This window comes from Chiloscyllium plagiosum, chromosome 9 (assembly GCF_004010195.1).
Source record: "Chiloscyllium plagiosum isolate BGI_BamShark_2017 chromosome 9, ASM401019v2, whole genome shotgun sequence".
NCBI classification, from domain to species: Eukaryota; Metazoa; Chordata; class Chondrichthyes; order Orectolobiformes; family Hemiscylliidae; genus Chiloscyllium; species Chiloscyllium plagiosum.
Genome location: NC_057718.1, coordinates 51,637,080 through 51,664,292, shown reverse-complemented (window position 1 = coordinate 51,664,292; position 27,213 = coordinate 51,637,080). Strand labels below are relative to the sequence as shown.

The 27,213-nt window shown below is 39.2% G+C and overlaps 1 protein-coding gene across 22 annotated transcripts in view; it reads left to right on the top strand.

The window, feature by feature from the left end:
• Window positions 1-27,213, top strand: part of nrxn1a (neurexin 1a) — a 1,882,581-nt gene that overhangs the window by 1,023,512 nt on the left and 831,856 nt on the right. For all 22 annotated transcript variants that reach the window (XM_043695934.1, XM_043695933.1, XM_043695910.1 and 19 more), the window contains 2 exons: window positions 14,984-15,106; window positions 26,452-26,833. In XM_043695934.1, the coding sequence (XP_043551869.1) occupies window positions 14,984-15,106; window positions 26,452-26,833 (505 nt within the window). The remainder of the gene's footprint in view (window positions 1-14,983; window positions 15,107-26,451; window positions 26,834-27,213) is intronic.

The following is a 27,213-nucleotide window of genomic DNA, read 5'->3' as shown; positions in this document are numbered from 1 at the left end:
GTTATGGCAATATGACACTGACCAGATACAGGCTGTCAACATCAATACAAAAAGGATATTCATGATAAAAAAAAGCATGAGGATAGTTATACCTCTGGCAACAATAACAAACAAAAATGAAAAGAAACTACAACAGAATAACAAACCCCAAGAATGCCTGCAATATGGGCAACAGCTGTTTAAGATTGAAAACTTGCTGAAGAATTGCTCTAAACAAGTAACAAAGTTTTCTAAATTACAAACAACACAGAAGGTTTGGAAGGAGAAGATTGTGATACTGACAGGACGGAAGGAATTGTATTAGTTGTAAGAAGCTTCAGTCCAATAATGAATATTTTACATGCAGACTCAGTCAATTGTGCTGTGTTGGACATGGATGCATCCAGTGTGTGAATTTGTAAATGCTATCTGGAATGTTTGAAAGATAATGAAAGACATTTGAGAGTTCTTCCGACTTGGGGATGATGATGTGCTAAAGTCACTGAAAATAGCAGCAGCAAAGCACTTTACCAATGCCAATGTAGTGCCAAGTAAAATACCTTTACTATTGAGCAGGCCAGCTATTTAAAAAACGGTTCTAATGAAAGTGGCCATGGAACACACCAAAGTACAGTAATTGTTTTTGAGAAGCCAGTGCATTTATAGTTTCTACAATTTGGACTGGATTGTATTCCCATAACAAGACCTAACTTCAGTAATTAGAATATTAAACAGGTATTATTGACATCGAGAGACAAGAATTTAAAGGAAAAAGGCAAGTTATGTTAAATACATTAGCAGTTTGTCCATTATATCCACACAGGTTAAAAATCCTATCAAAGGAAGCAGGAGAACAAACATGATGAGAGCATTAAATTTACAGAAATGATCAGGCATGATCTGAAATATGTTAAAAAAAAGGAGCCCTCCATGGTCCATAATGAACATCCCATTAGCATGACACTTTTAACAAAGTTGTAGCAGTGGTTCTTCAAGATATGGGGTAAGGAGAAAAAAATCTTATAGTTCATACACAGTGCAACTACATTTATTCAGACTAATTAAAATATAATAAGAATAAACAAGTAATAGTGGACAAGATAAAGGAGAAATGGACAATGATAAGACTAGTGGCACTGGCTAAATTCCTAACTAACAGTGGGTGTGGGAGGAAGGGAAAATATGCCAATGATGAGTGTAGATATATGTGAAATTATGAACACTGTAGTAGTGGCCATAGCAGTGGAAAGTGCCTTTAGTAATGGATGGTGTGGAGGAAATTGTGCTATATTCAAGAGATGTTTCATAACATTGTTGCAGACCAACCAAGTTGTAAGTTGTAATTCTGTTCTAGCGTGGGTAGTCCATGCCAAGAGCTCTCTGCAAATAGTTGCAGGCCAACAATTCATATTAATTACTTTTGGAAGAAATCCATAGGTTTCTTAATTTGTGAATGATGATCCCTACCTTGGAAAGGGACAATAATTCATTCCAAGTTTTCTGGGCACTTGAATGCTCCTTATTCAGGGAGGAGGGCTTTCAGTAATGGTGAGTGTTTCTGTATTATATAAGGCCGTTGAAATTTACTTTAATCTGCGGACATCATATCTTACAAAAGAGAAGGCAGAAAGAGTAAGGTTATAGGTGATAATGGAGAAGGAGTAATTTTAAAGCATGGCAACCAAACTGTTAGAGGGCATTAATTGGGGTTAATTGGCATTGATTACATTTGCAGTATCTGCATAAGAGCAGAGGCACCATGAACTTTGCACACAGAGATATTGAGCCATTGTGGGCACCAGATTATGGGAGATAAAGGAGACACTGAACATGGGCAAAGTCATACAAAGGTTGGAGAAGGCTGTTTGCCCAGAGGACAACAACAATAAAATAGCACCAAAGTAACACTGCCAGAAGAAGACAGAGAATGCATGAACACCAACATTGTTGGGGAAGCTAAGAAAGCCACTGGCATTAGCATTGGCTAGATTAGATTAGATTAGATTAGATTAGATTAGATTACTTACAGTGTGGAAACAGGCCCTTCGGCCTAACAAGTCCACACCGACCCGTCGAAGCGCACCCACCCACACCTAGCACCTAACACTACGGGCAATTTAGCATGGCCAATTCACCTAACCTGCACATTTTTTGGACTGTGGGAGGAAACTGGAGCACCCGGAGGAAACCCACGCGGACACAGGGAGAATGTGCAAACTCCACACAGAGAGTTGCCTGAGGTGGGAATTGAACCCGGGTCTCTGTGCTAACCACTGTGCCACCCAGATATGCATTATGAAATGCAGGAGGTAAGATCCATGGCTTTACAAAATGAGGTAAAGATGTGGAAGGCTATACGATAGAGTATGCATTCAAAAAAATAGATGTGGAAGTGAACATACCTCTTGGGAAAAGCTAGTGATCAGCCAAAAGGCATAGACGATGAAATCTGTAGTAATAGTCCAGAATGAGATAGGAATGTGAGAAGTGGTCACAGACAAAATAAACCAATGAACTGCAGAGGCTCTAAATCTGAAACCTAAATAGAAATTGCTGAAAAAAGTCAGCAGATCTAGCAGCAACTGTGAAGAGAGAAAGAGAGTTAACATTTCAAGTCCAAAAAGATTCACTGGATTCAACATTAACTCTGTTCATCTCCCCACAGATGCTGCTAGACATGCTGAGTTTCTCCAGCAATGTCTGTTTGAAAAGAGATCATTGTTTGACAAGAGAAAGGGCTATGGAACAAATTGGAAATAGCATCCAAAATAGAACCCCTTTATGATGATTGAGAAACTTTCTTGGCTCTGAGTAGATAGGAAGAAAAGCTGAGAAAGGATGGTAAATAGAAGTTGGAGAGCTGGAAAGAATTTGATCTATACACTGAGGTACCAAATAGGGGACAGTAAACCTTATTAAACAGATGAAGAAAAGCAAAATAGTGGGTATTGGAGATCTGAAATTTTTTAAAAAGTGCTGGAAAAATTACCAGCATATATGTAAGGTATATGCAAATATAGTCATAGAGATGTACAGCATGGAAACAGACCCTTCGGTCCAACTTATCCATGCCGACCAGATATCCCAACCCAATCTAGTCCCACCTGCCAGCACCCGGCCTCTTAAATGTTGCAATTGTGCCAGCCTCCACCACATCCTCTGGCAGCTCATTCCATACACGTACCACCCTCTGCGTGAAAAAGTTGCCCCTTAGGTCTCTTTTATATCTTTCGCCTCTTACCCTAAACCTATGACCTCTAGTTCTGGACTCCCCGACCCCAGGGAAAAGACTTTGTCTTTTTACCCTATCCATGCCTCTCATAATTTTGTAAACCTCTATAAGGTTACCCCTCAGCTTCCAACGGTCCAGGGAAAACAGCCCCAGCCTGTTCAGCCTCTCCCTATAGCTCAAATCCTCTAACCCAGGCAACATCCTTGTAAATTTTTTCTGAACCCTTTCAAGTTTCACAACATCTTTCCGATAGGAAGGAGACCAGAGTTGCAGGCAATATTCCAACAGTGGCCTAACCAATGTCCTGTACAGCTGCAACATGACCTCTCAACTCCTGTATTCAATACTCTGACCAATAAAGGAAAGCATACCAAATGCCTTCTTCACTATCCTATCTAGGTAAAAACAATGACTGCAGATTCTGGATTAGAGGTGCTGGAAAAGCGCAGCACATCCGGCAGCATCTGAGGAGCAGTAAAATCGACGTTTCGGGCAAAAGCCCTTCATCAGGAATACAGGTAGAGTACCTGAAGGGTGGAGAGATTTTCCAGCACCTCTAATCCAGAATCATTATCCTATCTACCTGCCACTCCACTTTCAAGGAGCTATGAACCTGCACTCCAAGGTCTTGACTTAGATCAAAATGTAGATGGGTGGGCTAGTATGTTTGCTGATGATACAAAGATCAGTGGAGTTGTGGATAATGTAGAAGATTATCAAAGGATACAGCGGGATATAGATCAATTGCAGATATGGGCAGAGAGAGGGAAGATGGAGTTTAATTCGGGTGAGTGTGAAATGTAGCTCTTTGGGAGATCAAATGTTAAGGAGAACTACACAGTTAATGGCAGGACCCTGAACAGTGTTGATGTACAAAGGAACCTTGGAGTTCAAGTCCATAGCTCCCTGAAAGTGTCCATGCAAGTTGGTAGGGTGGTAAAGAAGGCATATGACATGCTTGTCTTTATTGATTGGGGAATTGAGTACAAAGATCAGGATGTCATGTTGCAGATTTATAAGACTTTGGTTAGGCTTCACTTAGAGAATTGCATTTGGAGAGGGTGCAGAAGAGGCTTACAAGGGTGCATCTTAGTGCTCTGTTCCATTTCAATTTGAGTGACAACATGACGTTTGTATTATGCATGCTTCTCATGTGCATAAATTGAGCATCCGAATTATTATCAAAGGATAGACTGTGTCACACACTTAGTGATTGGTCAGATATAAATGACATAGACAATAGTACCAGAGTGAAAGCATTGTGCCAGCAATTAGGTTTCAGGTATTAACCTGCATGATGTACTGCAGATGGTTATTAAGGGAGTGGAATCCTTTAGATTTACAGTATGCCTTAAAGTTGACATGCAGTGGTTGCAGGATAATGCGATCACATTCTGCGCCATGAAAATAGTTTCAATAATTGCTGCTTTCTCCACTTGCTTCTCTCCTGTAAATGAAGAATTATTTCTTTTGTACAGCAGTAGCTGATATACTAGGTGATAATGGAAATATCATCTGCTCCAGTCTGGAAGGAGTCAGATATATAAAGATGTACACCTATGATCACTATCACAGCCAGTGACAATTGTGTGTTTGTCCTGCTCTGAGGTTGCAATGATAGTTGCAATAGGCAGCAGATTTTAGTGAGGACCGTAATAGAACAGAGATATTTCACATATTCACTGGCATTCTGTTTGGACAATCACAACCTGAATACCTTGGTTAGATGTGTTCTACTGTGGACCCTTCTTCCTCTCATTTTCCACTCCTTTTTGCTCATCCAGCAGTTTGTCTACTCTATGTTGCCTCTTCTTGTTCAACCTATTGTCCTTTGGTATGAAATAAAAATGTACCAATGTCACTGCACCAATTTTCATTCCCAAAGGGTCCATGCAGAACTATTAATGTCAGGATAAAATCATCTAACTATTCCTGGAGTTGTTAGCAACCCATTACAAAAGGTTTCACAGCCACAGCCAATAGAAATTAATTAATAACTAACGTGAATGTAGCTGACGATGGCTTTAAATAACATGATGGGATCTCATAACAGTAAAAAAGAACAAGTATTAAGAAAAGTTTCACAGCTTATGTTTATTAAGGTTAGCCTTTTATGTGGGGAACCCTATCAGAAATTCTGTATGCTCTGATCAGGACTTCTTAGCCATTTAGACTAATAGTAAAAAGATTGCATGCAGCATGCCTCAGAATTTTCAAATATGTATTCTTAACCAGACAGTCTGCTACCTCAGTTTTTCAGATTTTGTATCCTAACATCTTTTAGTGGCCTAGAAGTTTCACTTAATTTTGTGAAAGGATGGCATTAAGAAGTATTGATATTATTTAAAGCTACTGACTCAGTTTATATGTATTTGTGTTAGATTAGTTATTGTACTGTATGTATTTGATAACTCTTTACAACTCTGTTCACTAAGTTATCTGCAACTAAGTTTGAATAGATAAGTCAATTCAAAAAGTAACAATCCCCTGTTCTATCTTTGTATGTTCTAAAGCAATGAGAGAAAGTGTGAGCATCCAACAGCTAATTGTTGGATGCAAGTTCTATTAATCCAAGCATGGCATGGAGTAAATAAGTCACTTTCTTTTCAGAAGGCGTTCTGGTTAATTTTCTCACTTCAGCAAACCCTATTGCTTGTCAGAGCTGTGTTTTAATGTCAAACATTATCTTTTAATTTAATGTACAGAACATTGTACGTAGCTCATACCAGAACTTCTGATACTCACAAGCATGCATCTGAAGTGTAAAATTAGAAAAGTGCTTCCTCCTTTGTTCTGTTCAAGAAATTATAATCTGTCTGTCAGTGCCAGAAAACTGTTTGGAAAAAGCCTGCACTGTCAAAGATTTATTGCAGCTGAAACCACAGCAGGGAATATTACACTGTTTTGTTTGGACTCAGTTACAGACTTCAGTTTTACAGCTTTTATTGTTTTCAACTATTTGCTATAGGGTTATTTTATCATCTTAAATGCTTTTGACAGAAATTGTGCTGCTGAGTACATGGCCACAGTTTGGAACTCTAAATGCAGTGACTCAGGTAGCTGATAATATCCTTGTTTGTAAGGATAAGAATACCTTCAATCTTAAGGGAATGTTTGTGTAGCTGTCGTACTGTTGCTCACTCTCCAATTTCCCTTCTTAGCTATATCACTAGCTTTCATTATTTCTATTTGTAGAAGGAGAAATTGCCAACCCGGTCTATATTACAATATCAGCAGTAATAGCACAAGTTATAATAAAAAAGACATAGCACAGAAAATGAACCTTTACTTCATCTCAACACCATTGGCCAAACTGTGTGAAGATTTTAACTAATGCGGAATTGACGTATAATCTAATGTTACTGGCTGGAGTATTCATTTTGAGATTCAACGCAATTTGCTTTACTTATTTTGAATATAAATGTAAGCCGTATTGCAAAGGGCAGAATTTAATGTGTTAATTGTATTGTAATACAATCTTGTAAATATTAAGATCTTATCAGCATTTGCCAGAGAAAATCAAAATAGACTCCACTTGTATAATACAGAACAACCTCCGTTATCTGAAGATCAATTATTCGAATATCAGATTATCTGAACAAGTCCTCAAGGTCAAGTAAAAATGTTATAGCATTTTTAAAAAGCACAGTGAGAACAGGTAGCCTGGGCTGGCAGTGAGAGTAGGGACAAGGTCGCCATGGGACCCTTTTCCTGCTATTAACTTCACGACAGGACCATGTTCCTGCTATTGCCCTCTCCATGGGAACCCTGTTCCTGCTATTGCCCTCGCTACAGGACCATGTTCCTGCTATTGCCCTCTCCATGGGAACCCTGTTCCTGCTATTGCCCTCGCTACAGGACCATGTTCCTGATATTGCCCTCTCCATGGGAACCCTGTTCCTGCTATTGCCCTCGCTACAAGACCATGTTCCTGCTATTGCTGTCTCCACGGGAACCTTGTTCCTGCTATTGCCATCTCCACAGGAACCCTACTCCTGCTACTGCCATCTCCACAGGAACCCTGCTCCTGCAATTGCCATCTCCATAGGAACCCTGCTCCTGCTATTGCCACCACCATGAGATCCTGTTCCTCCTATTGCCATCTCCACGGGAACCCTGTTTCTGCTATTGCCACCATCAGGAGACCCTGTTCCTGCTATTGCCACTGCCTTGGGAACCCTGTTCCTGCTTTTGCTGTTGCCATAGGACATTGTTCCTGCTATTGCTGTCGCCACGGGAATCTTTGTTCCTGCTATTGCCAACACCAGGAGGCCCTGTTCCTGCTATTGTATTCACCACAGAACCGTGTTCCTGCTATTGTCACCACCAGAAGGCCCTGTTCCTTCTATTACCATTGCCATGGGAACCCTGTTCCTGCTATTGCCATCTCCATGGGAACCCTGTTCCTGCTATTGCTGTCACCACGGGAACCCTGCTTCTGCTCTTGCCGCTGACACAGAACGCTGTTCCTGCTATTGACGCTGCCACGGGACCCTGTTCCTGCTATTTCTGCCGCCACGGGAACCTGATCAGTTATCCAAACGATCAGTTATCCAAACAAAATACCCCCCACCTGCCTTGTTCGGATAATTGAGGTTGTTCTGTACCTCAGTGCAGATGTAACGTATGCAAGATACTATAGATGCTATAAGACAATTTTTTTTAAATGTTGAAAATATTCAACAAGTCAGATCAGTGGAGACAGAAATGGAGGTAGTGTTTCAGGTCAATGAACTTTCTTCAGAACCATAGAAAATATGTTTATTTACAGCCTATATCAATTTGATCCTTTCAATACATTGTTGAGTTCCCAGAGGAAATGGAATGCATTCATCTTCCCCAATGGCGGCCACCCTGAGCCCTTGAATAAAGCAAAAGAAAGTTGTGGATGTGCGACTAATGGCTGCTGTTCCAGCTGTGGAGAAATATGTCAAACCAGTGATATTAGCCCATACCCCCTCTGCCCTGCCATCTCCTTTGCATAAAAACATGAGTAGGTATGCATATTTTGACCAGAAAATCAGCTATGCCAACCAGACAAGAAAAGGAAAGAAGTGAATAATATGAAAGAAGAGGGTATACTTACACAGCTTTTTTTTTGAAGTACAAATGCCTGGCAAAATCTATGCCAGATGCATAGGTGTAGCCATATACACCCTAATCTTGCATATTACACATCACTGAAATAAGGGTTTGGCTTTATATTGATGCAAACACAGCCAAATCAGAAACACTACCTCCGTTTCTGTCTCCACTGACCTGACTTGTTGAATATGTTCAGTATTTAAAAAAAAATATTTCTGTCTTGCAGCAGCTGTAGTGTCTTACATATGTTACATCTGCAATGAGATATTATAAAAGTGGAGATATTTTGCTTTTCCGTGGCGAATGCTGATACAACCTTGTAAATATCAAGACTTTATTATTAACTTTAGCAATGAGACACTCTTGGACATAACCCAATGTTCTTTTGTACGAGTTACATGCTTTTTTAAAGTTAGTGCAAATCCAGCAAGGCGGTATATTGTTTTGCAATATTCTGCTGAAGAACATTACATATGCACTGAGCTATATGCAGTTGCAGTATCATGTAATTATTTTAGATTACAATACTATGAAAACAAAAACCTGTGTCAAACAATATCTGCAATACAAATGTGAAATTATCAAATTTAGCTTTGTTCAATATTGGTACATTTGGTGATATTATATCCATTATATTCTAGAAGGCAAATTAATATTTCAAAAAAGATATGTCAAGTTCTGATCAATTGATCAAACAAAGCATTAATATTTATACTTTTATTTCTAAATATACAACTGAAGAGTTGCACAACTAATTCTTCCATCATGTACTGAGGCAGACGCAAGATTTGATTGTCGAGTTTTCATTTTGTGGAAGCAAATACATTTCCCTGTCAAAAGATGAGGAATCGGATTGTTAGCAAATTTAATTCTCTCAGAAATAACTATAGGGCATTTCAGTTTTCAATGCACTGTTGTGCTGTGACTGATACTCAAAACTCACTTCTAAATGTTGCATAGTCAGTACTAAACATAGTTTATTATAGCAAATATGACTAATAAGATATTTATGCAATGCCTTTCTCATAATATTCTCTCCTATCAATATGTAGCTCGAACATCAACCGAACATCGTCTCAAATTTCTGCAAGATATAACTTAAATTTTTGATTATGAAGTCACAATCCAGTCTTAATTTCTATGTTTACATCCCAAACATAAGATAAAGGACATTGGCATGCTCAGAAATTTGTTTTTGTGGTGAAAATCTATTTGATATAGTGTGGATATATTACTACACCAGTACAGTATTAAATAAAATGATTTTCCGTGTCTTATTCTGTGTTAGTTATATCAATGTATGAAATGATTCCTGTTTCAATCTAGCTTTTATTATTCTAATTTCTTTTAAGGTTTCTGAAATTATGTGGTAAGTCAAGAGTGGGCACAAACATATAGAAAATACAAAAGTAATGTTTAATTATAAAATGACAGATCAAAAGAATGTCACTGATTGCAATACTGTTATTTTCCATACACTTTGGGTAATGACATATGACCAATTTCTTAAAACTGGTGAACATGTGTAGAATTTTTTTAAAAGAATCCATAAGAATGTTAAATTAGATCAGGATACTTAATCTGGCCTGAGAAGATGCTAGATGGCCTCGTTACCTCAGCAGAGCAGTATGAATGCATCTTGCAGCTAGTGAGATCTGAACAGAGTGCAGCAAATTTGTAAAAGTTAGCAATAATTTGGGATTCTGTAGCCACTAATGTAGGGACACAAGTGTTTCCAGTTAATTCCTAGAAAATGTATTCCTTTTAGCTGGTCAGTCATATTTGACCATAGCTAATTGCAATCTAGAAGGACTTCAAAGCATATCAGACTGATCTGTACACTACCAATATGCAAATCCATAGTTATTTTAAGATAAGCTACTACATCTTGGAAGTTTCTTCTAGTCAAAGATAATGCTTAGCGTTCATTTTTCATTAGAACTGATGGTAGTGTGTAATTCTGAAACTATCTTTGCTCATAAAGCCATTTGTTTCATGTACTGTTTAAGGAGGTTTTGTCACCACTTCAGAACACTAACGTATCTTTATAAGGAATTTATGTGCATTGTAACCTGCTATGAAATAGTTTTTTTTTTATTGTTTCATCTCTTCAGTCTCTAAGCAGAGGTCCTTTTCAAATATTTTTCTTAATTTCTTCCCTTTTGAAATATTCCCTTGTGAATTCCCCAAATGCTTTGCTTGTGAAGTCCAATTTTTAAATGATCCCCAACAAACTCTCTTTTGAGAGAAATGAAAAGAATGGTTCATTCATGCATTCAAACCCTGCAGATAATTGTTGCAAAATATATTCACACACAGACGTATACAAGGTGGAAGGAAGGAAAGACATTTACACTTATGAATATTGATAAAATGAAATAAAGAGCTGGACATTAATTCACGCAATTTTTAAAACTTGTGGCCAGAAAGTCAGTGTCCTAAAGGCTTCATTTCCAGAAAAGCTATAATTCAGATGGATGCAGTAGGATAAATTTTCAGAATTGTTTTTCAGTTGATGATTTCCTAGGGGCCTAATGTTGGTGCACAGATGTGTTTTTCCCTTTTCAGGTGAAAACAAAGTTTCTTCTGGGACTAGGTTACAAAGGAATTATAGATTAGAGGCAGTTTTAGGGTTAAAAGGATCAAAGGGTAAGGGAAGAAAGTGGGTACATGGCACTATGTTAGATGGTCAGCCGTGGTCATTTTGATTGGTGGAGCGGGCTCAGAGGGCTGAATGGCCAACTCTTGCTGCTATATTCTGTGGCTCTGGGTCTTGTTGTGATGTCACCAGTTAGAATCTTAACTGTTAACTAGATTTTCACAAGACTGAGGCAAGTGTTCAGAAATGTATAATTGAAACTGATTTCTATGAATCAAAGAGTTTTAGTCACGTGATATGTCCATTAAAGTGTCAGTTTCAATTTAACAGTTGGTTTATTTCCCTCTGGCCCAGAGTGGGGGAAATAAATGGAAGTATTAGCAATTCCACATGAATGAATAGGGTAACTTTCTGTGGTTCTGGTCAAAACCTATTGATCATTGTATGGGAAATATTTTGAGCTAACGGTGCTCATTCAGGCTCAACAAGTTTTTTTTAGCACCTTTTTGTTCTCACTCTTATAGAGTCGTAGATGTTAACTGTTCATTTGTGTCTGTTGACTGCAAGGTTCCCATAGTCTAAGAGCATGACATTCTAGGATGACTGTGTCTGAGCCTATCCTAGTAATTGCTGATTGGAACATTCCAGAAATATTTGTCAATTTTATGTATGATTGGTGGTGAGCAAGCTTTAGTCCAAAAAAATATTAAAAATAAACAAGAAAGTGTTTATTTCTTGAGCATTTAAGAAAAAGCATGACAGAATTATTATAAAGTATCGGCTCTGTATCCGGAGGATATGGGAAGAATGTTTCAAAGGTTCAGCAAATGTCAAGATATGAAACGAAGTTTCACACTGCTCATGAGGAAAGTTCTATGCAAGCACAAGTTGTGAAAACGCTGCCAATCTAAAATATGGTGGTGCCCAAGTAAGTACAATAAATATGAGTGAACAGAATGAAATGCATTACTGGCAGTACTGACATGGGTATTGTGCATGCACTTTTTGCACATGCATAGTGAGAGCATTTTATGGCAGTCAACACATTCCTTTTGTCTAAGCGACAGTGTTCCCTATATACATTGAGGTTCTGATTTTCCATATTATAGAATGCAGAGTAAAACATTACCCATTTTAGAAAGGACACAAATGCATTTGAACCCTTACACGATGCTCGTCAGTTGCATGGTTTCTCTATTTTTAAATAAGGAATTCCATCGTCCAATACTGCTTAAAAATATAAAAGCTTTACAAAAACCTTAAAAACACAATTAAGAACATAAAAACAGAAATGTAAACTACCTTTAAACTTAAGAGCAGTGAACCACATCTCCAAAACGCTGTCCGACTCTGTCAAAATTGCAGGATGTATAAACCATTCATCGCTGCTATGAATCAAGTTCAAGACTGCAGCATGCAGGCTCACTAGCAGCACCTTTATAACTCTCCAGCAAAAATAAGCAAATAATGAGGGTGAAGGCAGAAATCCAAGAATTATGTTCCACTGTTTTGAAGTACTATCTGCCCCTATTCTGACATGAAAATCCAGACTCAGAATTGATTAGATCATACATTTCATAGGTTACAAACTGGGAATTTTTAGATTCATACATTAAAAGATTAAATTAATAGAATGTACCTTAAAACTTATTTTACCTTTGGATTGTGTGAATAATACCATTTCCTACTGTGCCCATAAATTTAATCCTATATGAGTATGACTGACCTCATTGAGTAAACAGAAGGTATTGAACTTGCTGCTTGTTTGGAAGAAATTAAATACCAGGTCTGAGCATGCCCACAATAATTAAGCTAATTTTTCTTACTAATTTTGTACAATAAAAAGCTGAAGGTGGCCTAACTAATCAAGCACTTGAATCAATTCCAATTTGAATAAAAATCAGCACTGCCGTGCAACAAAACATAAATTGTTGGAAAAACTCAGCTGGTCTGGCAGCATTTGTGGAGGGAAATCAGAGTTAACATTTTGGGTTTGATGGCCCTTCTTAAAAACACTTCTGTGCAGTTCTCCATTCAGCACCTCATTTAATTTTCCACTTCAATTTACAAGTGATTTGATGGGTGTCTGCTATTTTTGTATTTGTAATATTTGAATGTAACTCCAATTTTAGATGTTGAGATATCCTGCAGCTTGCATAGAATGAGCATTGAGGCATACACCATTCATGTAAAGTAATGCTAAGGGCTATGTTGTGTGTCAAAGTACATTGGTGAAGGCCTATAAGGGCTATGTTTTCAAGCTCAATTATGAGGCTACTCCTCCACAGAAAGTGGAGGCAGACTGTCACCATGTGTTGCGCTCTTTTTTTTCCATTTCACCATATATTTAAGATGGAGTTTAATTATTGTGTTGTTTTATCCATTGCGGCAGCTTTTTTGCTTGCAAATGCACTTTGCAAAGACTGAAATCTCCCAACATGACTGAAATATTATATCTAAATTTCTTTTTCATCCCCAGAAGCTTACTTTATTGACTTAAACTCTGGGACATTGATCCTTGATTCCTTTTTTTCTAAAACACAACATTTCTCTCACTCTGTTGCTATTTGGCTCTGTTCGTAATTGACATTGCGAATGATTGAGAAGGCTTGATCAGACAATTACACCGTAGGCTATTGTCAATGTTCATAGAGTTTTTTTTTGTTTACTTCCCCTTTCGTAGTATATGTATGATTGTGTGGAGAATATTTATTCAAATGTTACAATAACATATCTTGTTAGGTATGTTTGATTTTTGTTTTAAAAAAAGGAAAATAGGAACCTGGTCTGAATAAAACTGACAATTCTTCTAACATTATCGTTTTCAAAAAGATAGTGTATTAATGTCCTTTTGGAGAAGAAATGTACTGACTTTACCCACTCTGATCTGGATTTGATTCCAATCTTCCCCATCAACATGTTTAACCTTTCATAATCTTCTGAAGTAATCATGCAAGCTTATATCGCAGCAATAAATTGCATCAAACCATTACCAACAATTCAAGAAGTGTGCCTGACACTTTCTCTGGAACTAAAGGATGGCAATAAATGCTGGTCTTCCCAGTTATGTCCACATCCAGAGGATGCAATGTCAGACTTTACAGAGAAGTAATTTTTACATTAATTCGTGCATCACACTGTTACAATAACTTGCTTTTCAATAACACCTCAAATACCTCAAATGTGTAATTTGACACTGAGGAGGAGACAGAGAGGATTTCAGGAAAATGGCACAGATATAGTCAAAAGGGTGACAAAAACAGAAATTGTTGGAGAAACTCAACAACTTAGGCAGCATCTGTGGGGAGAAATGTTAACTTTGCTTTCTCTCCACCGATGCTGCCAGACCTGCTGAGCTTCGACAGCAGCTTATGTTTTGTTTCAGATTTCCAGCATCCACAGTCTTTTATTTTATTTCTGTTAAAAGGGTAGTTTCTGCGAAGATCATTGAAAGTAGGGAAAGATTTGGCAAGGGAAAAGGGATCAAGGAAGATACTTCAAGAGAGTTGATAGCTTTGTCAGCAATAATACAATGGAGGCAAGGAAGACAGATGTCTGAAGTAGATGGAAATTGATAGGATAATGCATGAAACTCATTACACTGTCCTTGCATTTTGTACTTGAATGGAAAACGAGAGTAGATTGGTAGAAGGTAAATAAAATTTAACAGGATTCTGTTGCACAGTTGGAAAGGATAGTTCAGCAATGTGTATGCTTCATGATTGTTGGACATTGTTATACCCAAAGCATGAAATTGTTCCAAATTCAATTAAACAATTGCCAAGGAAATAATAAGTTGAGTGCTAAAAAACGGATTTCCTGTAATGAAGGAGACACTTGTGCCTATTCGTGACAGACAATTGTACTGGTATTTTAAGTGTGCATTGATATGCATGATTTCATAATATGTTTCTTTTTCTTGACTTGACCTAGAATAATGATGTAAAGCATAGTTTTGTTATGGATTTTAATATTGCTTTCCTTTCTCAAGTACTGTTTATCATTCACTGGGGTTCAAGTCTAAGGAAATGTAATAAGTTTAGAATTGAATTCACAACCTAATCATCCATTGCCATATTCTTACGCAGGCAAGGGTCCAGAAATGCTTTTTGCTGGACAAAATCTCAATGACAATGAGTGGCACACTGTTCGTGTAAGTCGTCGAGGAAAATCCCTGAAGCTAATAGTGGATGAACTACAGCCTATTGAAGGTAATAACATTTCTGGTTGATTTGTAACCCTCAGATGGACTCCAATATTTCTCATAACACATACGAATTGTTGGTCTTTTTCTTAAAATGTTTTGTTAGACTTAGAAACTCTGCAAGATATCATGCTGTTTCTAAGCAACCAATAATTTGTGGTTGATTCATTGCCAAATTCACCTTGGTTCAATTGATCTTTCACCAATGTGCCAACTATTTACTCCTTTAGATGCTGTTTCTATGATGAGAAATTACCTTATTGATATGGCAAAATCAAAATGCTATTAATTGATTCAACCCTTTAGGGGCAAATCACAGTGCATATAATTCATTAAAGTTATTTGCTCCACTATGTATAACCTTTAGCTCTGAAGGCAAGAGAGAAAATTTGCTTTTATATTTTGCTCCAAACCAAGGCACGTCTAAAAACATGTTAATTAGTAATCACTCAAAATACCACAACAGGAAATTATTTTAACTCCTGCTGGGAGCAAACACTTAGAAGTATTATTACTCTCCATGTGCCTGTGTAGGTAAAATAAAGTGTTGTGGTAAATACTTACAATTAATATTTCGAAATAAAGTTCTAAAACACTTTAAAATTAATGTTGCTTCATGCTACCAAAGTCTTAACAGTTTGCAAACTGTTATATCTAATTCAAAAGAGGTATTAGAGATGGCTTGAATGTTTAAAAAATAATTATTTATTCTCTTCATTCTGAAGAGAGTTGTTTTAATGTAAGATGAGTAGTTGTGTAACGTGATATCTTTAGATTAGATTAGATTAGATTACTTACAGTGTGGAAACATGCCCTTCGGCCCAACAAGTCCACACCGACCCGCCGAAGTGCAACCCACCCATTCCCCTGCATTCACCTTTGCCCCTAACACTACAGGCAATTTAGCATCGTCAATTCACCTAACCTGCACATTTTTGGACTGTGGGAGGAAACCAGAGCACCCGGAGGAAACCCATGCAGACACGGGGAGAATGTGCAAACTCCACACAGTCAGTTGCCTGTTCATTCATAGCATAAGGGCATCTCTTGCTAGAAGAGCATTTATTGCCAATCACAGAGGGCAGTTAAGATTCAACCACATTGCGGTGGGTCTGGACTCACATGTAGACCAGACCAAGGAAAAATGACAGTTTCCTTCCCAAAAGGACATTAGAGGAACCAGATAGGTTTTTCCAACAATCAACAATGGATTCATGGTCATCATTAGACTCTTAATTCCTAAGCAGGCACAAACTGTTCAAGGCTTTCTTTGTGGGTGCTGTTGCATAAATTTTATATTTTAAGTAAATCATAATATGATAATGTAAAGAACATTTAAACGTATACTGTACTTCAATGGGTATAGTTTATGACTTCTTATTTCACATTTTTCTAAGTTCCTGGAAAGTGAATAAAGTCAACAGTTACTCTTTATTACAGCAGATATGGGAGTCCATTACTTTTAATGGACTATTAATCTGACATCCTTTTCAATTAGGAGCGTGTTATATTCCTTTTAAATGCCATTAGCAAACACACATATAAGGCTGAACGTCTTGCTCCTCCATGTTGAAAGTGAAATGGCACTGAAATAGTGAATTTGGTATTCATTCACAGGATGAGGGCATCTCTGGCTACAACAGCATTTATTGTCCATTCCAGAGGGCAGTTAAGCGTCAACCACATTGCTGCTGCCACCCCAGCTCCATTAGGATTAAGCACTGGTAGGAAAATCTGTGGTTGACCTTCCCACCCTGCAGCCAGTTGAGGCCCTTAAGTGGATTAACCCACCTGCAGGAAGGCTTCTCACCAAGAAGTGTTCACTGTAGCTGCTGCACTGTGGATAGCTTGTCACCCCAGCCCTGAAATTAAGAAATTGTCTTGATTGCCCTATTCCTGACTAGTTTTTTTTTAATAACCACAGAGCAAAATGATCCCAATAATGAAAGGCTTAATATAGCAGGAGCATTCGAGGACTCTGGGACCATACATGGTGGAGTTTAGAAGGATGAGGTGGAGGTCTGACTGAAACTTACAGAAAGCTGAATAGGCTGGACAGGGTGGACATTGGGAAGATGTTTCCATTGGTAGGAGAGACTAGGACCCAAGGGCACAGCCTTAGAGTAAAGAGAAGGCCCATTAGATGGAGATAAGGAGAAATGTCTTTTGCCAGAGAGTGGTGATTCTGTGGAATTCATTGCCACAGAAGGCTGTGGAGGCCAAGTCATTAAGTATATTTAAAACAATAAGTTTTGATTGCCAAGGGACCAAAGTTTATGGGGAGAAAGGGAGAAAATGAGGTTGAAAGGCCTATCAGCCATGTTTGAATGGTGGAGCAGATTCAGGCCGAATGGCCTAATTCCTGCTGCTATGTCTTGTGGCTTAATGGTCTTATTTAATTAGTGGTGAGCTCCTGGATCTTGAGAAATCGGCCGATATTCAAGTGTTGCGATCCCCATGATGCCAAGCAACAGTTTGTTTGCTGTGGATGTTGTTGTAGGCTTTTGCCCAAAATGTCGATTCTCCTGCTCCTTGGATGCTGCCTGATCTGCTGTGCTTTTCCAGCACCACACTCGATTCTGGATGTTATAGTACACTGGTCAAAGCCAAGGAACATAGTTAGGCCTTTTTGTCCCTGTTCTCAACCTCTTAACTGCCATAAGATCCCCTTGCAGATTCATTCTGGTGTTACACTGGGGAGGTGATGGCCTAGTGGTATGATTGTTAGGCTATTAATCCAGACACCCAGGTAATGTTGTGGGGAGCTTGGTCGGTGGCAGATGATGGGATTTGAATTGAATAAAAATCTGGAGTTAAGAGTCTAATGATGACCATGAATCCATTGTTGATTGTTGGAAAAACCTATCTGGTTCCCCTAATGTCCTTTTGGGAAGGAAACCGCCATCTTTCCTTGGTCTGGTCTACATGTGACTCCAGACCCACCGCAATGTGGTTGAATCTTAACTGCCCTCTTGGATGGGCAATAAATACTGTTCTAGCAAGAGATGCCCTTATGCTATGAGTGAATTTTGTAAAAAATAGAGGACAATGTATCTCATGTTAAGCAAAGTAGAAAAGTTAGAATGTCCAACATTTACTTTGCCTTGCCTGAAGAATTGTTCAACACTGCTGTGCATTCCTAGGGTTGACTGGGATGACATGGATTAAAACCTATCAGAAGGTGACATGAGGGATACTCCCAGACAACTGACTGGCACAGGCACTGAGGAATCTGTGTCTCTTGATTATCAGTTCCCTTCAGGAAGACTGAGATTTGAACACTTCAGCCATGTGCTATTACTGTACCTGATCGCTTTGTTTTATTACACCTATATATGACTATCAACTTATCTAAAGCCTTTCCTCTGGCTATTAACAATCCACAGCAACTTGGATATTGTTTCATTATAGATGATAGATATTATTAAACCTACAAACAATAGTGTATTGTGAAGATGCCAGTTGCTGAGCAGCCCTGCATGTTGGACTTTGTTTCCATTGTTGGGGCTTTACTTATGCGGCTTCAAAGTCACTGGCCAGATCACCCAACTTACCGCAGCTGCAAAGACTGACTTCTTTTCTACCATTTCTTGATATTGCCCTGTGTCGTTTAAAGTCACAATTGGCTTTGTCCATTGAATTGTGTTTTGCTAATTCCGTCATGTCCTGTCCAGCACCTCTGCCAGATGACTACTATCCTGAAGCCTCTATTTGCTTCCCTAAACCACATTTTAACAAATGCAGGCTGTTTGTCTATGCTTCATTATCTCTAACATTGTAATCAATCACAAGAGCTACGGTTAATGGAGGCATGATTACTGTTCCAAGCACAAAAATGTCTATTATCTCTGTTTGAGGACAACTCTCCTGTACAATTTATTTTGGTTTGTACACCTTGCTAGTATTGGCAAGGCTGTTTCTTGACTAAATTGACCATCCTGTTTTGCATCCTCAAACCCACTTATGCACATGTCTTCTGTCAGGGTATTTCTTTCAGCTCCGATATTCCAGATTGTTACAGTGAAGCAAAATCTCAGTGCCAGGCCACAACCAACTTATACGCATTAATATAACATAAATAAACAGTTATATAATTTCAAAAGTGTTTACTGCATTAAAAGATAAATAATTGTTGGTTTACACTCGTAATTCTTCAAAAGTCTGATGAAAAGATGGCGCAAATAAGGTTAGATTAGATTCCCTACAGTGTGGAAGCAGGCCCTTCGGCCCAACAAGTCCACACTGACCCTCCGAAGAGTAACCCACCCAGACCCACCTAACACTATGGATAATTTAGCATGGCCAATTCACCTAACCTGCACATCTTTGGATTGTGGGAGGAAACTGGAGCACCCGGAGGAAACCCACGCAGACACAGGGAGAATGTGCAAACTCCACACAGACAGTCACCCAAGGCCAGAATCGAACCTGGGACCGTGAGGCAGCAATGCTAACAACTGAGCCACCTTTCACTAAGCAATGAAGTAATCCGAAAGTTAAATGAAGACCACAAACACTTCATCCTCCATTTCATCAGTGTGGAAAAAGCAGTGTTAACGTTTTGAGTCCAGTGACCTTTCTTCTGGAGTCAAGATATTAATCCTGTTTTCTTTGCACATATGGTGCCAGACCTGCTGAGTTCCTCCAGCAATTTCTGCTTTTCTTACAGATCTTTAGCATCCATCGTTAATTTTGTTTTATTCTTCCATATCATTTTGTATCTCAGTCTCATTCTGAGGTGTTCAGACAGGATTGTCTTTTTAATGGCTGTATTTGCAATTTCCATGCAGTTCTAGCTCGTTGCACACGTTTTCAATTGGATTTATACAAGTGATTATTCAAATTGTTATGCAAAAAAAACTCACTAGTAACTCTCATGTAATTGCCTCTTCATTGTGCAAATTTCTTCTGTTAATTTCCGACAAGCAGCTTAATTCTGAGGTATTGAATATCCAGGGAGTTCAAGTCATTGATTTCTAATGAATACAATTTAAAGCATGTGGACTGGTGCTTTGATTTCACTGGCCATTACATCATACATATCATCGCTAAAGCTTCCTATGCTTTTATTACTTTTAAAAATAACTTAAAACAACTAATCCAGATCTTCCAGTTTTGGACCAGACATCTGATCCAAGATGGGCACCAGACATCCATGGAAGTCCCAATGAACTGACTTCATGGGAATTTCGAGGGGAAATTCCAACAGCAACTGCTCTGCCCCACAGCCCCTATGAAGGTACCTTTGGCTTTGAGTTAGAGTCGAGGATCGTGAACTGCTCTGACTTACTCTCCTCCATCAATAACAAAATTGCTGGAGAAATGCAGCAAGTCTGGCAGCATCTGTGGAGAGAAAGCAGAGTTAACATTGTGGGTCCAGTGACCCTTCAGTTTGATGCTGCTGAGTTTCTCCAGCAATTTCTGTTTTTGTTTCAGATGTTCAACATCCACAGTTTTTTCTCTTTTTTTGACAAAGTTGAACAGTTAACCTGGGAATGTTCAATGGAAAAATCATAATTTAATCCTCAGTAACTATAGAACCACAATGCCCCTCTCTGATCACCTGACACCCCATCAGTGCTGACTTCCCAAGCAGATGTGACCTGACCCACCTCTCGACTATGGCTGACTCATCAACACCATTCAGTTCCTCAACTCTCTGACTCTCACCCCAACCTGATAATCCCTCCTGGCCTGACTACCCAGATCATCTGCCTGCTACCACAGCCAGCTGCAACCCTCACACTCAACCACTTCTATCCTACTTCACTTGCTTTTAACATCTTACTGACTAAAACAATCCTCTTCCCTCTCACATCCTTCCCACTCACTATTCACTCAGCCATTCTCATACACACACACAGATAAACTTTCTCTGTCTGATTAAATGCCTCTGAACTTTCCAATCTGATAGTGAACACTTATTCAAATATGACATCTTGTGCTTTAAGAACAGAGTGTGACTTATCTTCTGCGTTATTTGATTTACAATGTGATATGCGGATTGACAGATTCACAACTCTGGTGGTCTGGCTGCTCATTCAGGAAGCTTCTGGAGGACATTTTCTCGACCTGGGAATTCCTGGCAATGTCACATGGGAAGGCTGGATTACAGCAGACAAGCAGCCCAGGAAATCAGGAACTCACTCTCAAAATGTTGAAAATAGTGGAGTTTTTCAGCTCATTAAGATGCCAATCTTCTGCAAAGAAATATGCAGTCAGCTACAATGTGGTCTCTGGGTGTGATGGAGCCTGGCTGGGTACTTTACTTGTAATCACTTTCCTTGTCAGGGCAGATTGAAAAGCAGCTGCTGGAAGCAATGGCACACTTCAGCAGTTTAGCCAGCTGGTCGACTTCAGCACTTCTGAATGGAAGTTTAGCTGAAAATCTGTTTTTTCTTGTTAGTGTGAGTATAGGATACTTGAAACCTGCAGCTACTTTCTCTTCATAGTTGTTGTCTCGTTAGTACTTCATTCTGTGAGGTATTCCAGAAGTGGGATAGAAGTATTTTTACATACAGGAGACCAAACCTCAGTAAAAAGGAGCGGGCAAATGAGAAGGAGAGAAGCACAGCTGTTGTATTGACCTGAAGGGGTCAATGTTGCCCTCAATGTACAGGGTGAAGGGTCAACAGAGGATAGGCTGATGGTCCCTCAAAGGTGTGCGAGAGGCGTTGTGTAGCCAACTAAATTTACAAAAATTAAATGAATTGGTTGCAAATTTCCAAGTGCCAAGCAAGATGGATACTCTCCAGAGCTCCTGTATGATCTCTTTTTACCTCTAGCAATTTCTTCAAAATTATCAGGGTTTCTGCCTCTCCTACCCACAGTTAATTTTGGATTTCCACCATCAGTGAAATATTTTTCCACATGTTTCCTCTAAACCTCCTGCCCCTAGTTTAAGTCTATGCCCCTGATCATTTATACCTCTACCAACAAGAAAAGTTCCTTCCTGTCTACTTTATTCATGTCTCGCATGATTTCATACATCTCAATCATGTTCCTCCCTGAGTCTCCTCTGCTTCAAGGTAAACAAACCCAGTCTGTCCATTCTGTCTTAATAACTAAAACTCTGTAACTCAGGCAACATCCTAGTAAAACTCCTCTGCATCCTCTCCTGTGTTATCAGGTCCCTCTATAACGTCGATTCCAGAACTACACTTGCTGTGGCTTAAACAGCCAGATGTGCTGAACAATTTAGTGAATTCACAATGAACCACAATAGCCTGTCTGAAACAGCTGGAGGAGTTTTTCTTTGTGATTACAAGCTTCACAAGAACTTTCGTAGACTGGCTATCACATAATCAAAGAAACCAGCAGCAGGCTAGCCCTGAGCATTCACCAACAGGAAAGCTTTTCATTCTGTGAATGTCCAATTAGTGTGTGACCATCAATTCCAAATGCTGCAAGTATGTGCCAGGTATTCAGGCTGCTGTCATGACCCATGGATGTTGAAGAACCATGAGGTGCTAGGCTGGATCAATGGGCACGATGCTTTGGAAATTGAGCTGCTGAGGGATAGGGATACATCTGTGCCTTGCACAGAGGGGATACCATGGAGGAAGAGAAACCACAAAATGACATTGAATCCTCTGATTAACTCCCCAAGGGCATTGACAGACCACCACAGGAGAGATGAAGGGCCCTGCAAGGACCTTGATAGCCGTGAGACACATGATGTATTAGTAGTGCAAATGTTTCAGGAGAAGACACATTGTACCGATCTGGACAGCCTGCAGTCTAACTGCACTGTCACCACGTCACCTTCTAAAGAAAGAATATTCACATTATAATTCACAATAGCCACACTTTACCCAAATTCATCCAACATCCATTTTAACATCTTGAATTATCTGCTACTAATAATTTCATATTTATTCTCCATCTTCAAGCATTAATAAAGCTATGAATATACATCTGATGTGAATAAAACAAACATTTCCCGGACAGAACTCCCCTCACAGTTTGGGACGATTGAAGAACAACAAAACACCAACTTGTGATTATTGATGGTGCTGTTTAGATTTGCTTTCATGTCCTGTGCTGGATAGATTTGCATGCTGTTCTCTAATCTGCTTTGACCATGAAGGACCAGCCTTGGATACTGCTCAAGCTCAGATATCTCCTGCCTCTGCAGAAACAAACTGTGATTGGGTCAATTGCAGATTAATGCAGGGAAATATGACTTCATCTGAAGCACCTTGAGAGGAACCTCCAGGTGGCACCACCTGCTGATGGTACCTCCATGGTACCTGAGAGAGACAAAGTCATGTGTCCAGAATCCTAGTGCCCCTGTGGCCCTGGTTCCACCTCCTGAGAATCCAGCCAGGGTGATGGGCTACAGGTCATGGCACCCCTCAGTGCTCCTATAATCAGTTGGATCTGGCTCTCCAAGACAGTCACCAGCCTCACCACAGCAGAGACAGAGCACTCTGACGACTGGATCAATGCAATATTCCAGATGGTCACTTCTGAAATCCTTGCCATTGCACACAAATCCTCTCATAACCCAGCCACATCTCCAAGCAGGTCCTGCTGGATATTTGTCCTTATAGATACTCCAGGGACTCATCATACCCACTGGGATTCAGCATCTAGACCTTCAATCCTTTAACTGCCATCCCAGATGCCAACTCCATTTCTTTGTCTCTGGCAGCTGCATGGGCGAGTGGGCAGTGCCCTCACCAACATGAGCTCTCCTCGGCCATGAGTTGCATGTGGGCCTCCTTGTCCTGTCATGAGTTAGTTTGGCCTGATAACGTGATACCTTCCTTGCTGAATAATCCCTTTACCTTTGATAAGAAACCTTGCTAGTTACTCTCTTCAGGTGGAAAAATATATTTAGGACTCTCCTCCAGTGAGATACACAGCTTCCCTCCACGATACATAGTCCTCTTTTTCTCCTTGTCAAATGTATGATGTTGACCAATGCATGCAGGATGTTACCAGCTGCCCCTTTAATATCACAGACACTGGCTACTTGTGCGACATTGCCCTCCTGCTCTATGCCTCGATTGCAAAGCTATTGGTCAAGTAACCAACTCTTTCACATAGATGTGGGTTGGGAACCCACATAGAGGGCACAAATTTCACCTTATTCAACAGCTGGATTGGCCGGGAAGGGTGTTCTGGGATGGAGTTCACTCTCTTCCATCTCACCGTCTCGTCCACTAATACAGCTTGCAGTTGCCAGCCCCCGCCTCAGAGGGGCAGAACCACATCTTCAGGTCACTAATTGCCCGAGTCACGTAAAGTATAACCACAGCTGCTGGATCACCAGAGGCAGACCCAGCTGTAACTTTGCAGCTTTGGGCCAGGCCACTAACTGCATGTCATATGACAGATTTATAATACTGCCAACCAGAGTTTAAAATATACCCCACTCATCCTGCCCCCACCATACTCCAAGAGCTGCATTTATGTTGGGCAGTCAATGTCAAGGCAAAGGGCAACTGGTGGAATACAGCACAGGGTGATTCACTGACATTGTAATTAAAGCAACAACATGAGATGGGAAATGAGAATCTTTTGGTTATGCTTAATCCTCATTCTGAGGTCAAAAGTGGCATCCTTCACTGTTTAACAGAGGCAAAAATGTAAGTTTGTAAGGAACCAGCATCAATAAAGGACCAGAGGTGAATGGTGGCACAGTGGTTAGCACTCAGGCAACTGTCTGTGTGAAGTTTGCACATTCTTCCCGTGTCTGCGTGGGTTTCCTCTGGGTGCTCTGGTTTCCTCCCACAGTCCAAAAATGTACAGGTTAGGTGAATTGGCTGTGCTAAATCGCCCATAGTGTTAGATGAAGGGGTAAATGTAGGGGAATGGGTCTGGGTGGGTTACTCTTCAGAGGGTCGTTGTGGACTTGTGGGGCAGAAAGGGCCTGTTTCAACAATGTAAGTAATCTAATCTAATCATTTCATGATATATATAACTTGAGGGGATCTATTCCACAAGTGTGGGGCGAGCAGTGAGAGCAGACCTCTATCAACTACCATAGCCCATACATAACTTTATTCTGCACAACAGTCTAGTCCCTCAGCCAACTGAGCTAACTGAGCCCCAGAGATATAAAATTATTACTCAAAAATAAACAAGCCTCACACTCAGGATGAATTTAGTTAAAGAAACATTAGTACCTGTCATGGATATATTCATGGTTTTGAGTTACTATTCAAGGATAGAAGAAGTCTGAGTGAAAATACTTACAGTCACTGCTCAATTACAAAAGCTCCAGAAGGTACCACAAGGTTAAATTGATTTTTATTGCTCACTAAAGTGTCAGCATTTACCCAGAATCCAGGGACTGATATCGCCCTGTCTTTCTCACTTCTGCTGTAACACATTTTGACAGTTGTGAGATCAATTAGCCCCACAGTTAGTGTGTTCTCAAGCACTAACCTTATAATTTTGATCTCGATTGACATTGCAGTACCTCTGCCACTCTCTGAAGTATTGGAGTGCAATTTAGCACAATTTAAATACTTAGTTCTCAAAATACATTTCATTAAAGCAATCTCAGTATTTGTCAATATGAAACTGAGACATGCATTACAAAAAAAGACATTTCAAGATTCTAGCCTGTGCGAAGATATATTTTATGATTGTGACATCTGATTTATGCACTTTTTAAAGATAATGTTTGAACCACCTTCAGTTTGTTATCATGTTCCTGTAAAAAAGTTAATTCCTTTAACCAATGTATTTTCTTTATTCCTAATAGAATGATTGCTGATGAATGAAAATATGTACTTAGTTTACTTTTCATTTATTGAAAATATTTATCACTTTGATGGAATGAAATAGAGGTTTTACAAAAAAAATACTGCAAGATATAAGTAATAAGCAAAATGCAGTAACAGTGAGATATTTTGTTATTCCTCTCTGCTGATAGTAACGTTTTTGTAAACATTAGGTGCTGGTGAATGCTTGTGCCTATGTATTTCATTATGATAGATTATAAATTGTTTTCTTCTTCTGTCTGATGATAGAAAGGGTTTGTTCATTTGGTCAAAATCATTAGTGTGTAAATGCCGCCATCTGCTGGATAGCATAACAATTTGCAGCAACAAATAATTAATAAGTGCATGTTATGGAAAAAATCTTGTATTATCATTGTTAAATCTAGTAAAGGACTGGAGTCCTTTTGGGAAAATTATTGAACATTGTCCAATGTAACTTAAAACAAATTGTTTTATAATTAATGGGTGCAGGTATTTAGAATGAGGTGAGTTAAATGGAATTTAGACAATAAATAGTGGTAAGCTTCTTCATGAACATGTATTGCATTTGTTCCTGTGTACTTTTGAATATGAAGTGGTTTTTATATATCCTATTGTTTCTTTCCTGTTTCAGATCAAATGACAGGAGATCATACTCGTCTAGAATTCCACAACATTGAAACAGGCATAGTGACGGAGAGACGATACATGTCAAACATCCCTTCAAATTTCATTGGCCATTTACAGAGTCTTATGTTCAATGGCATGCCTTACATTGACTTGTGCAAAAATGGTGATATTGACTACTGTGAGCTCAATGCTAGATTTGGTTTAAAAAATATTATTGCTGATCCTGTGACCTTCAAGACAAAATCCAGCTATGTAGCACTGTCCACATTGCAAGCCTACACCTCCATGCATCTGTTCTTCCAATTCAAGACAACATCAGCTGATGGACTGATACTGTTCAACAGTGGAGATGGCAATGATTTCATTGTGATTGAACTTGTTAAAGGGTATGGTTGGACTGATTACATTTCAAGTACAGCATATGTGCAAAATCTGAAATTACGTTTGGGAGTTATGTTTGCATACATTATTGTCAATATAGTTTTCATCATAATTATGTTTCCCAATACTAATATTTAGCAAAATTTGCATCTATATCCAGAACTTTATCTGCTGGAAGTGTGTAGGAAAACAACTGACCTATGTATAGATTCTTGCATAATTAGGTAGCTGAGAATTACACTGTGGTACGAATCATTTTGCATTTAAGATGCATGAACTGGAGGACAGAATGAGTGGTATTTAATTGGATTGACGAAGGTATCTCCCACTGGATGAAGAGCCAGGAAGAACTCTGCATCTCCCTGTTGACAAGCCCACTGAGTTA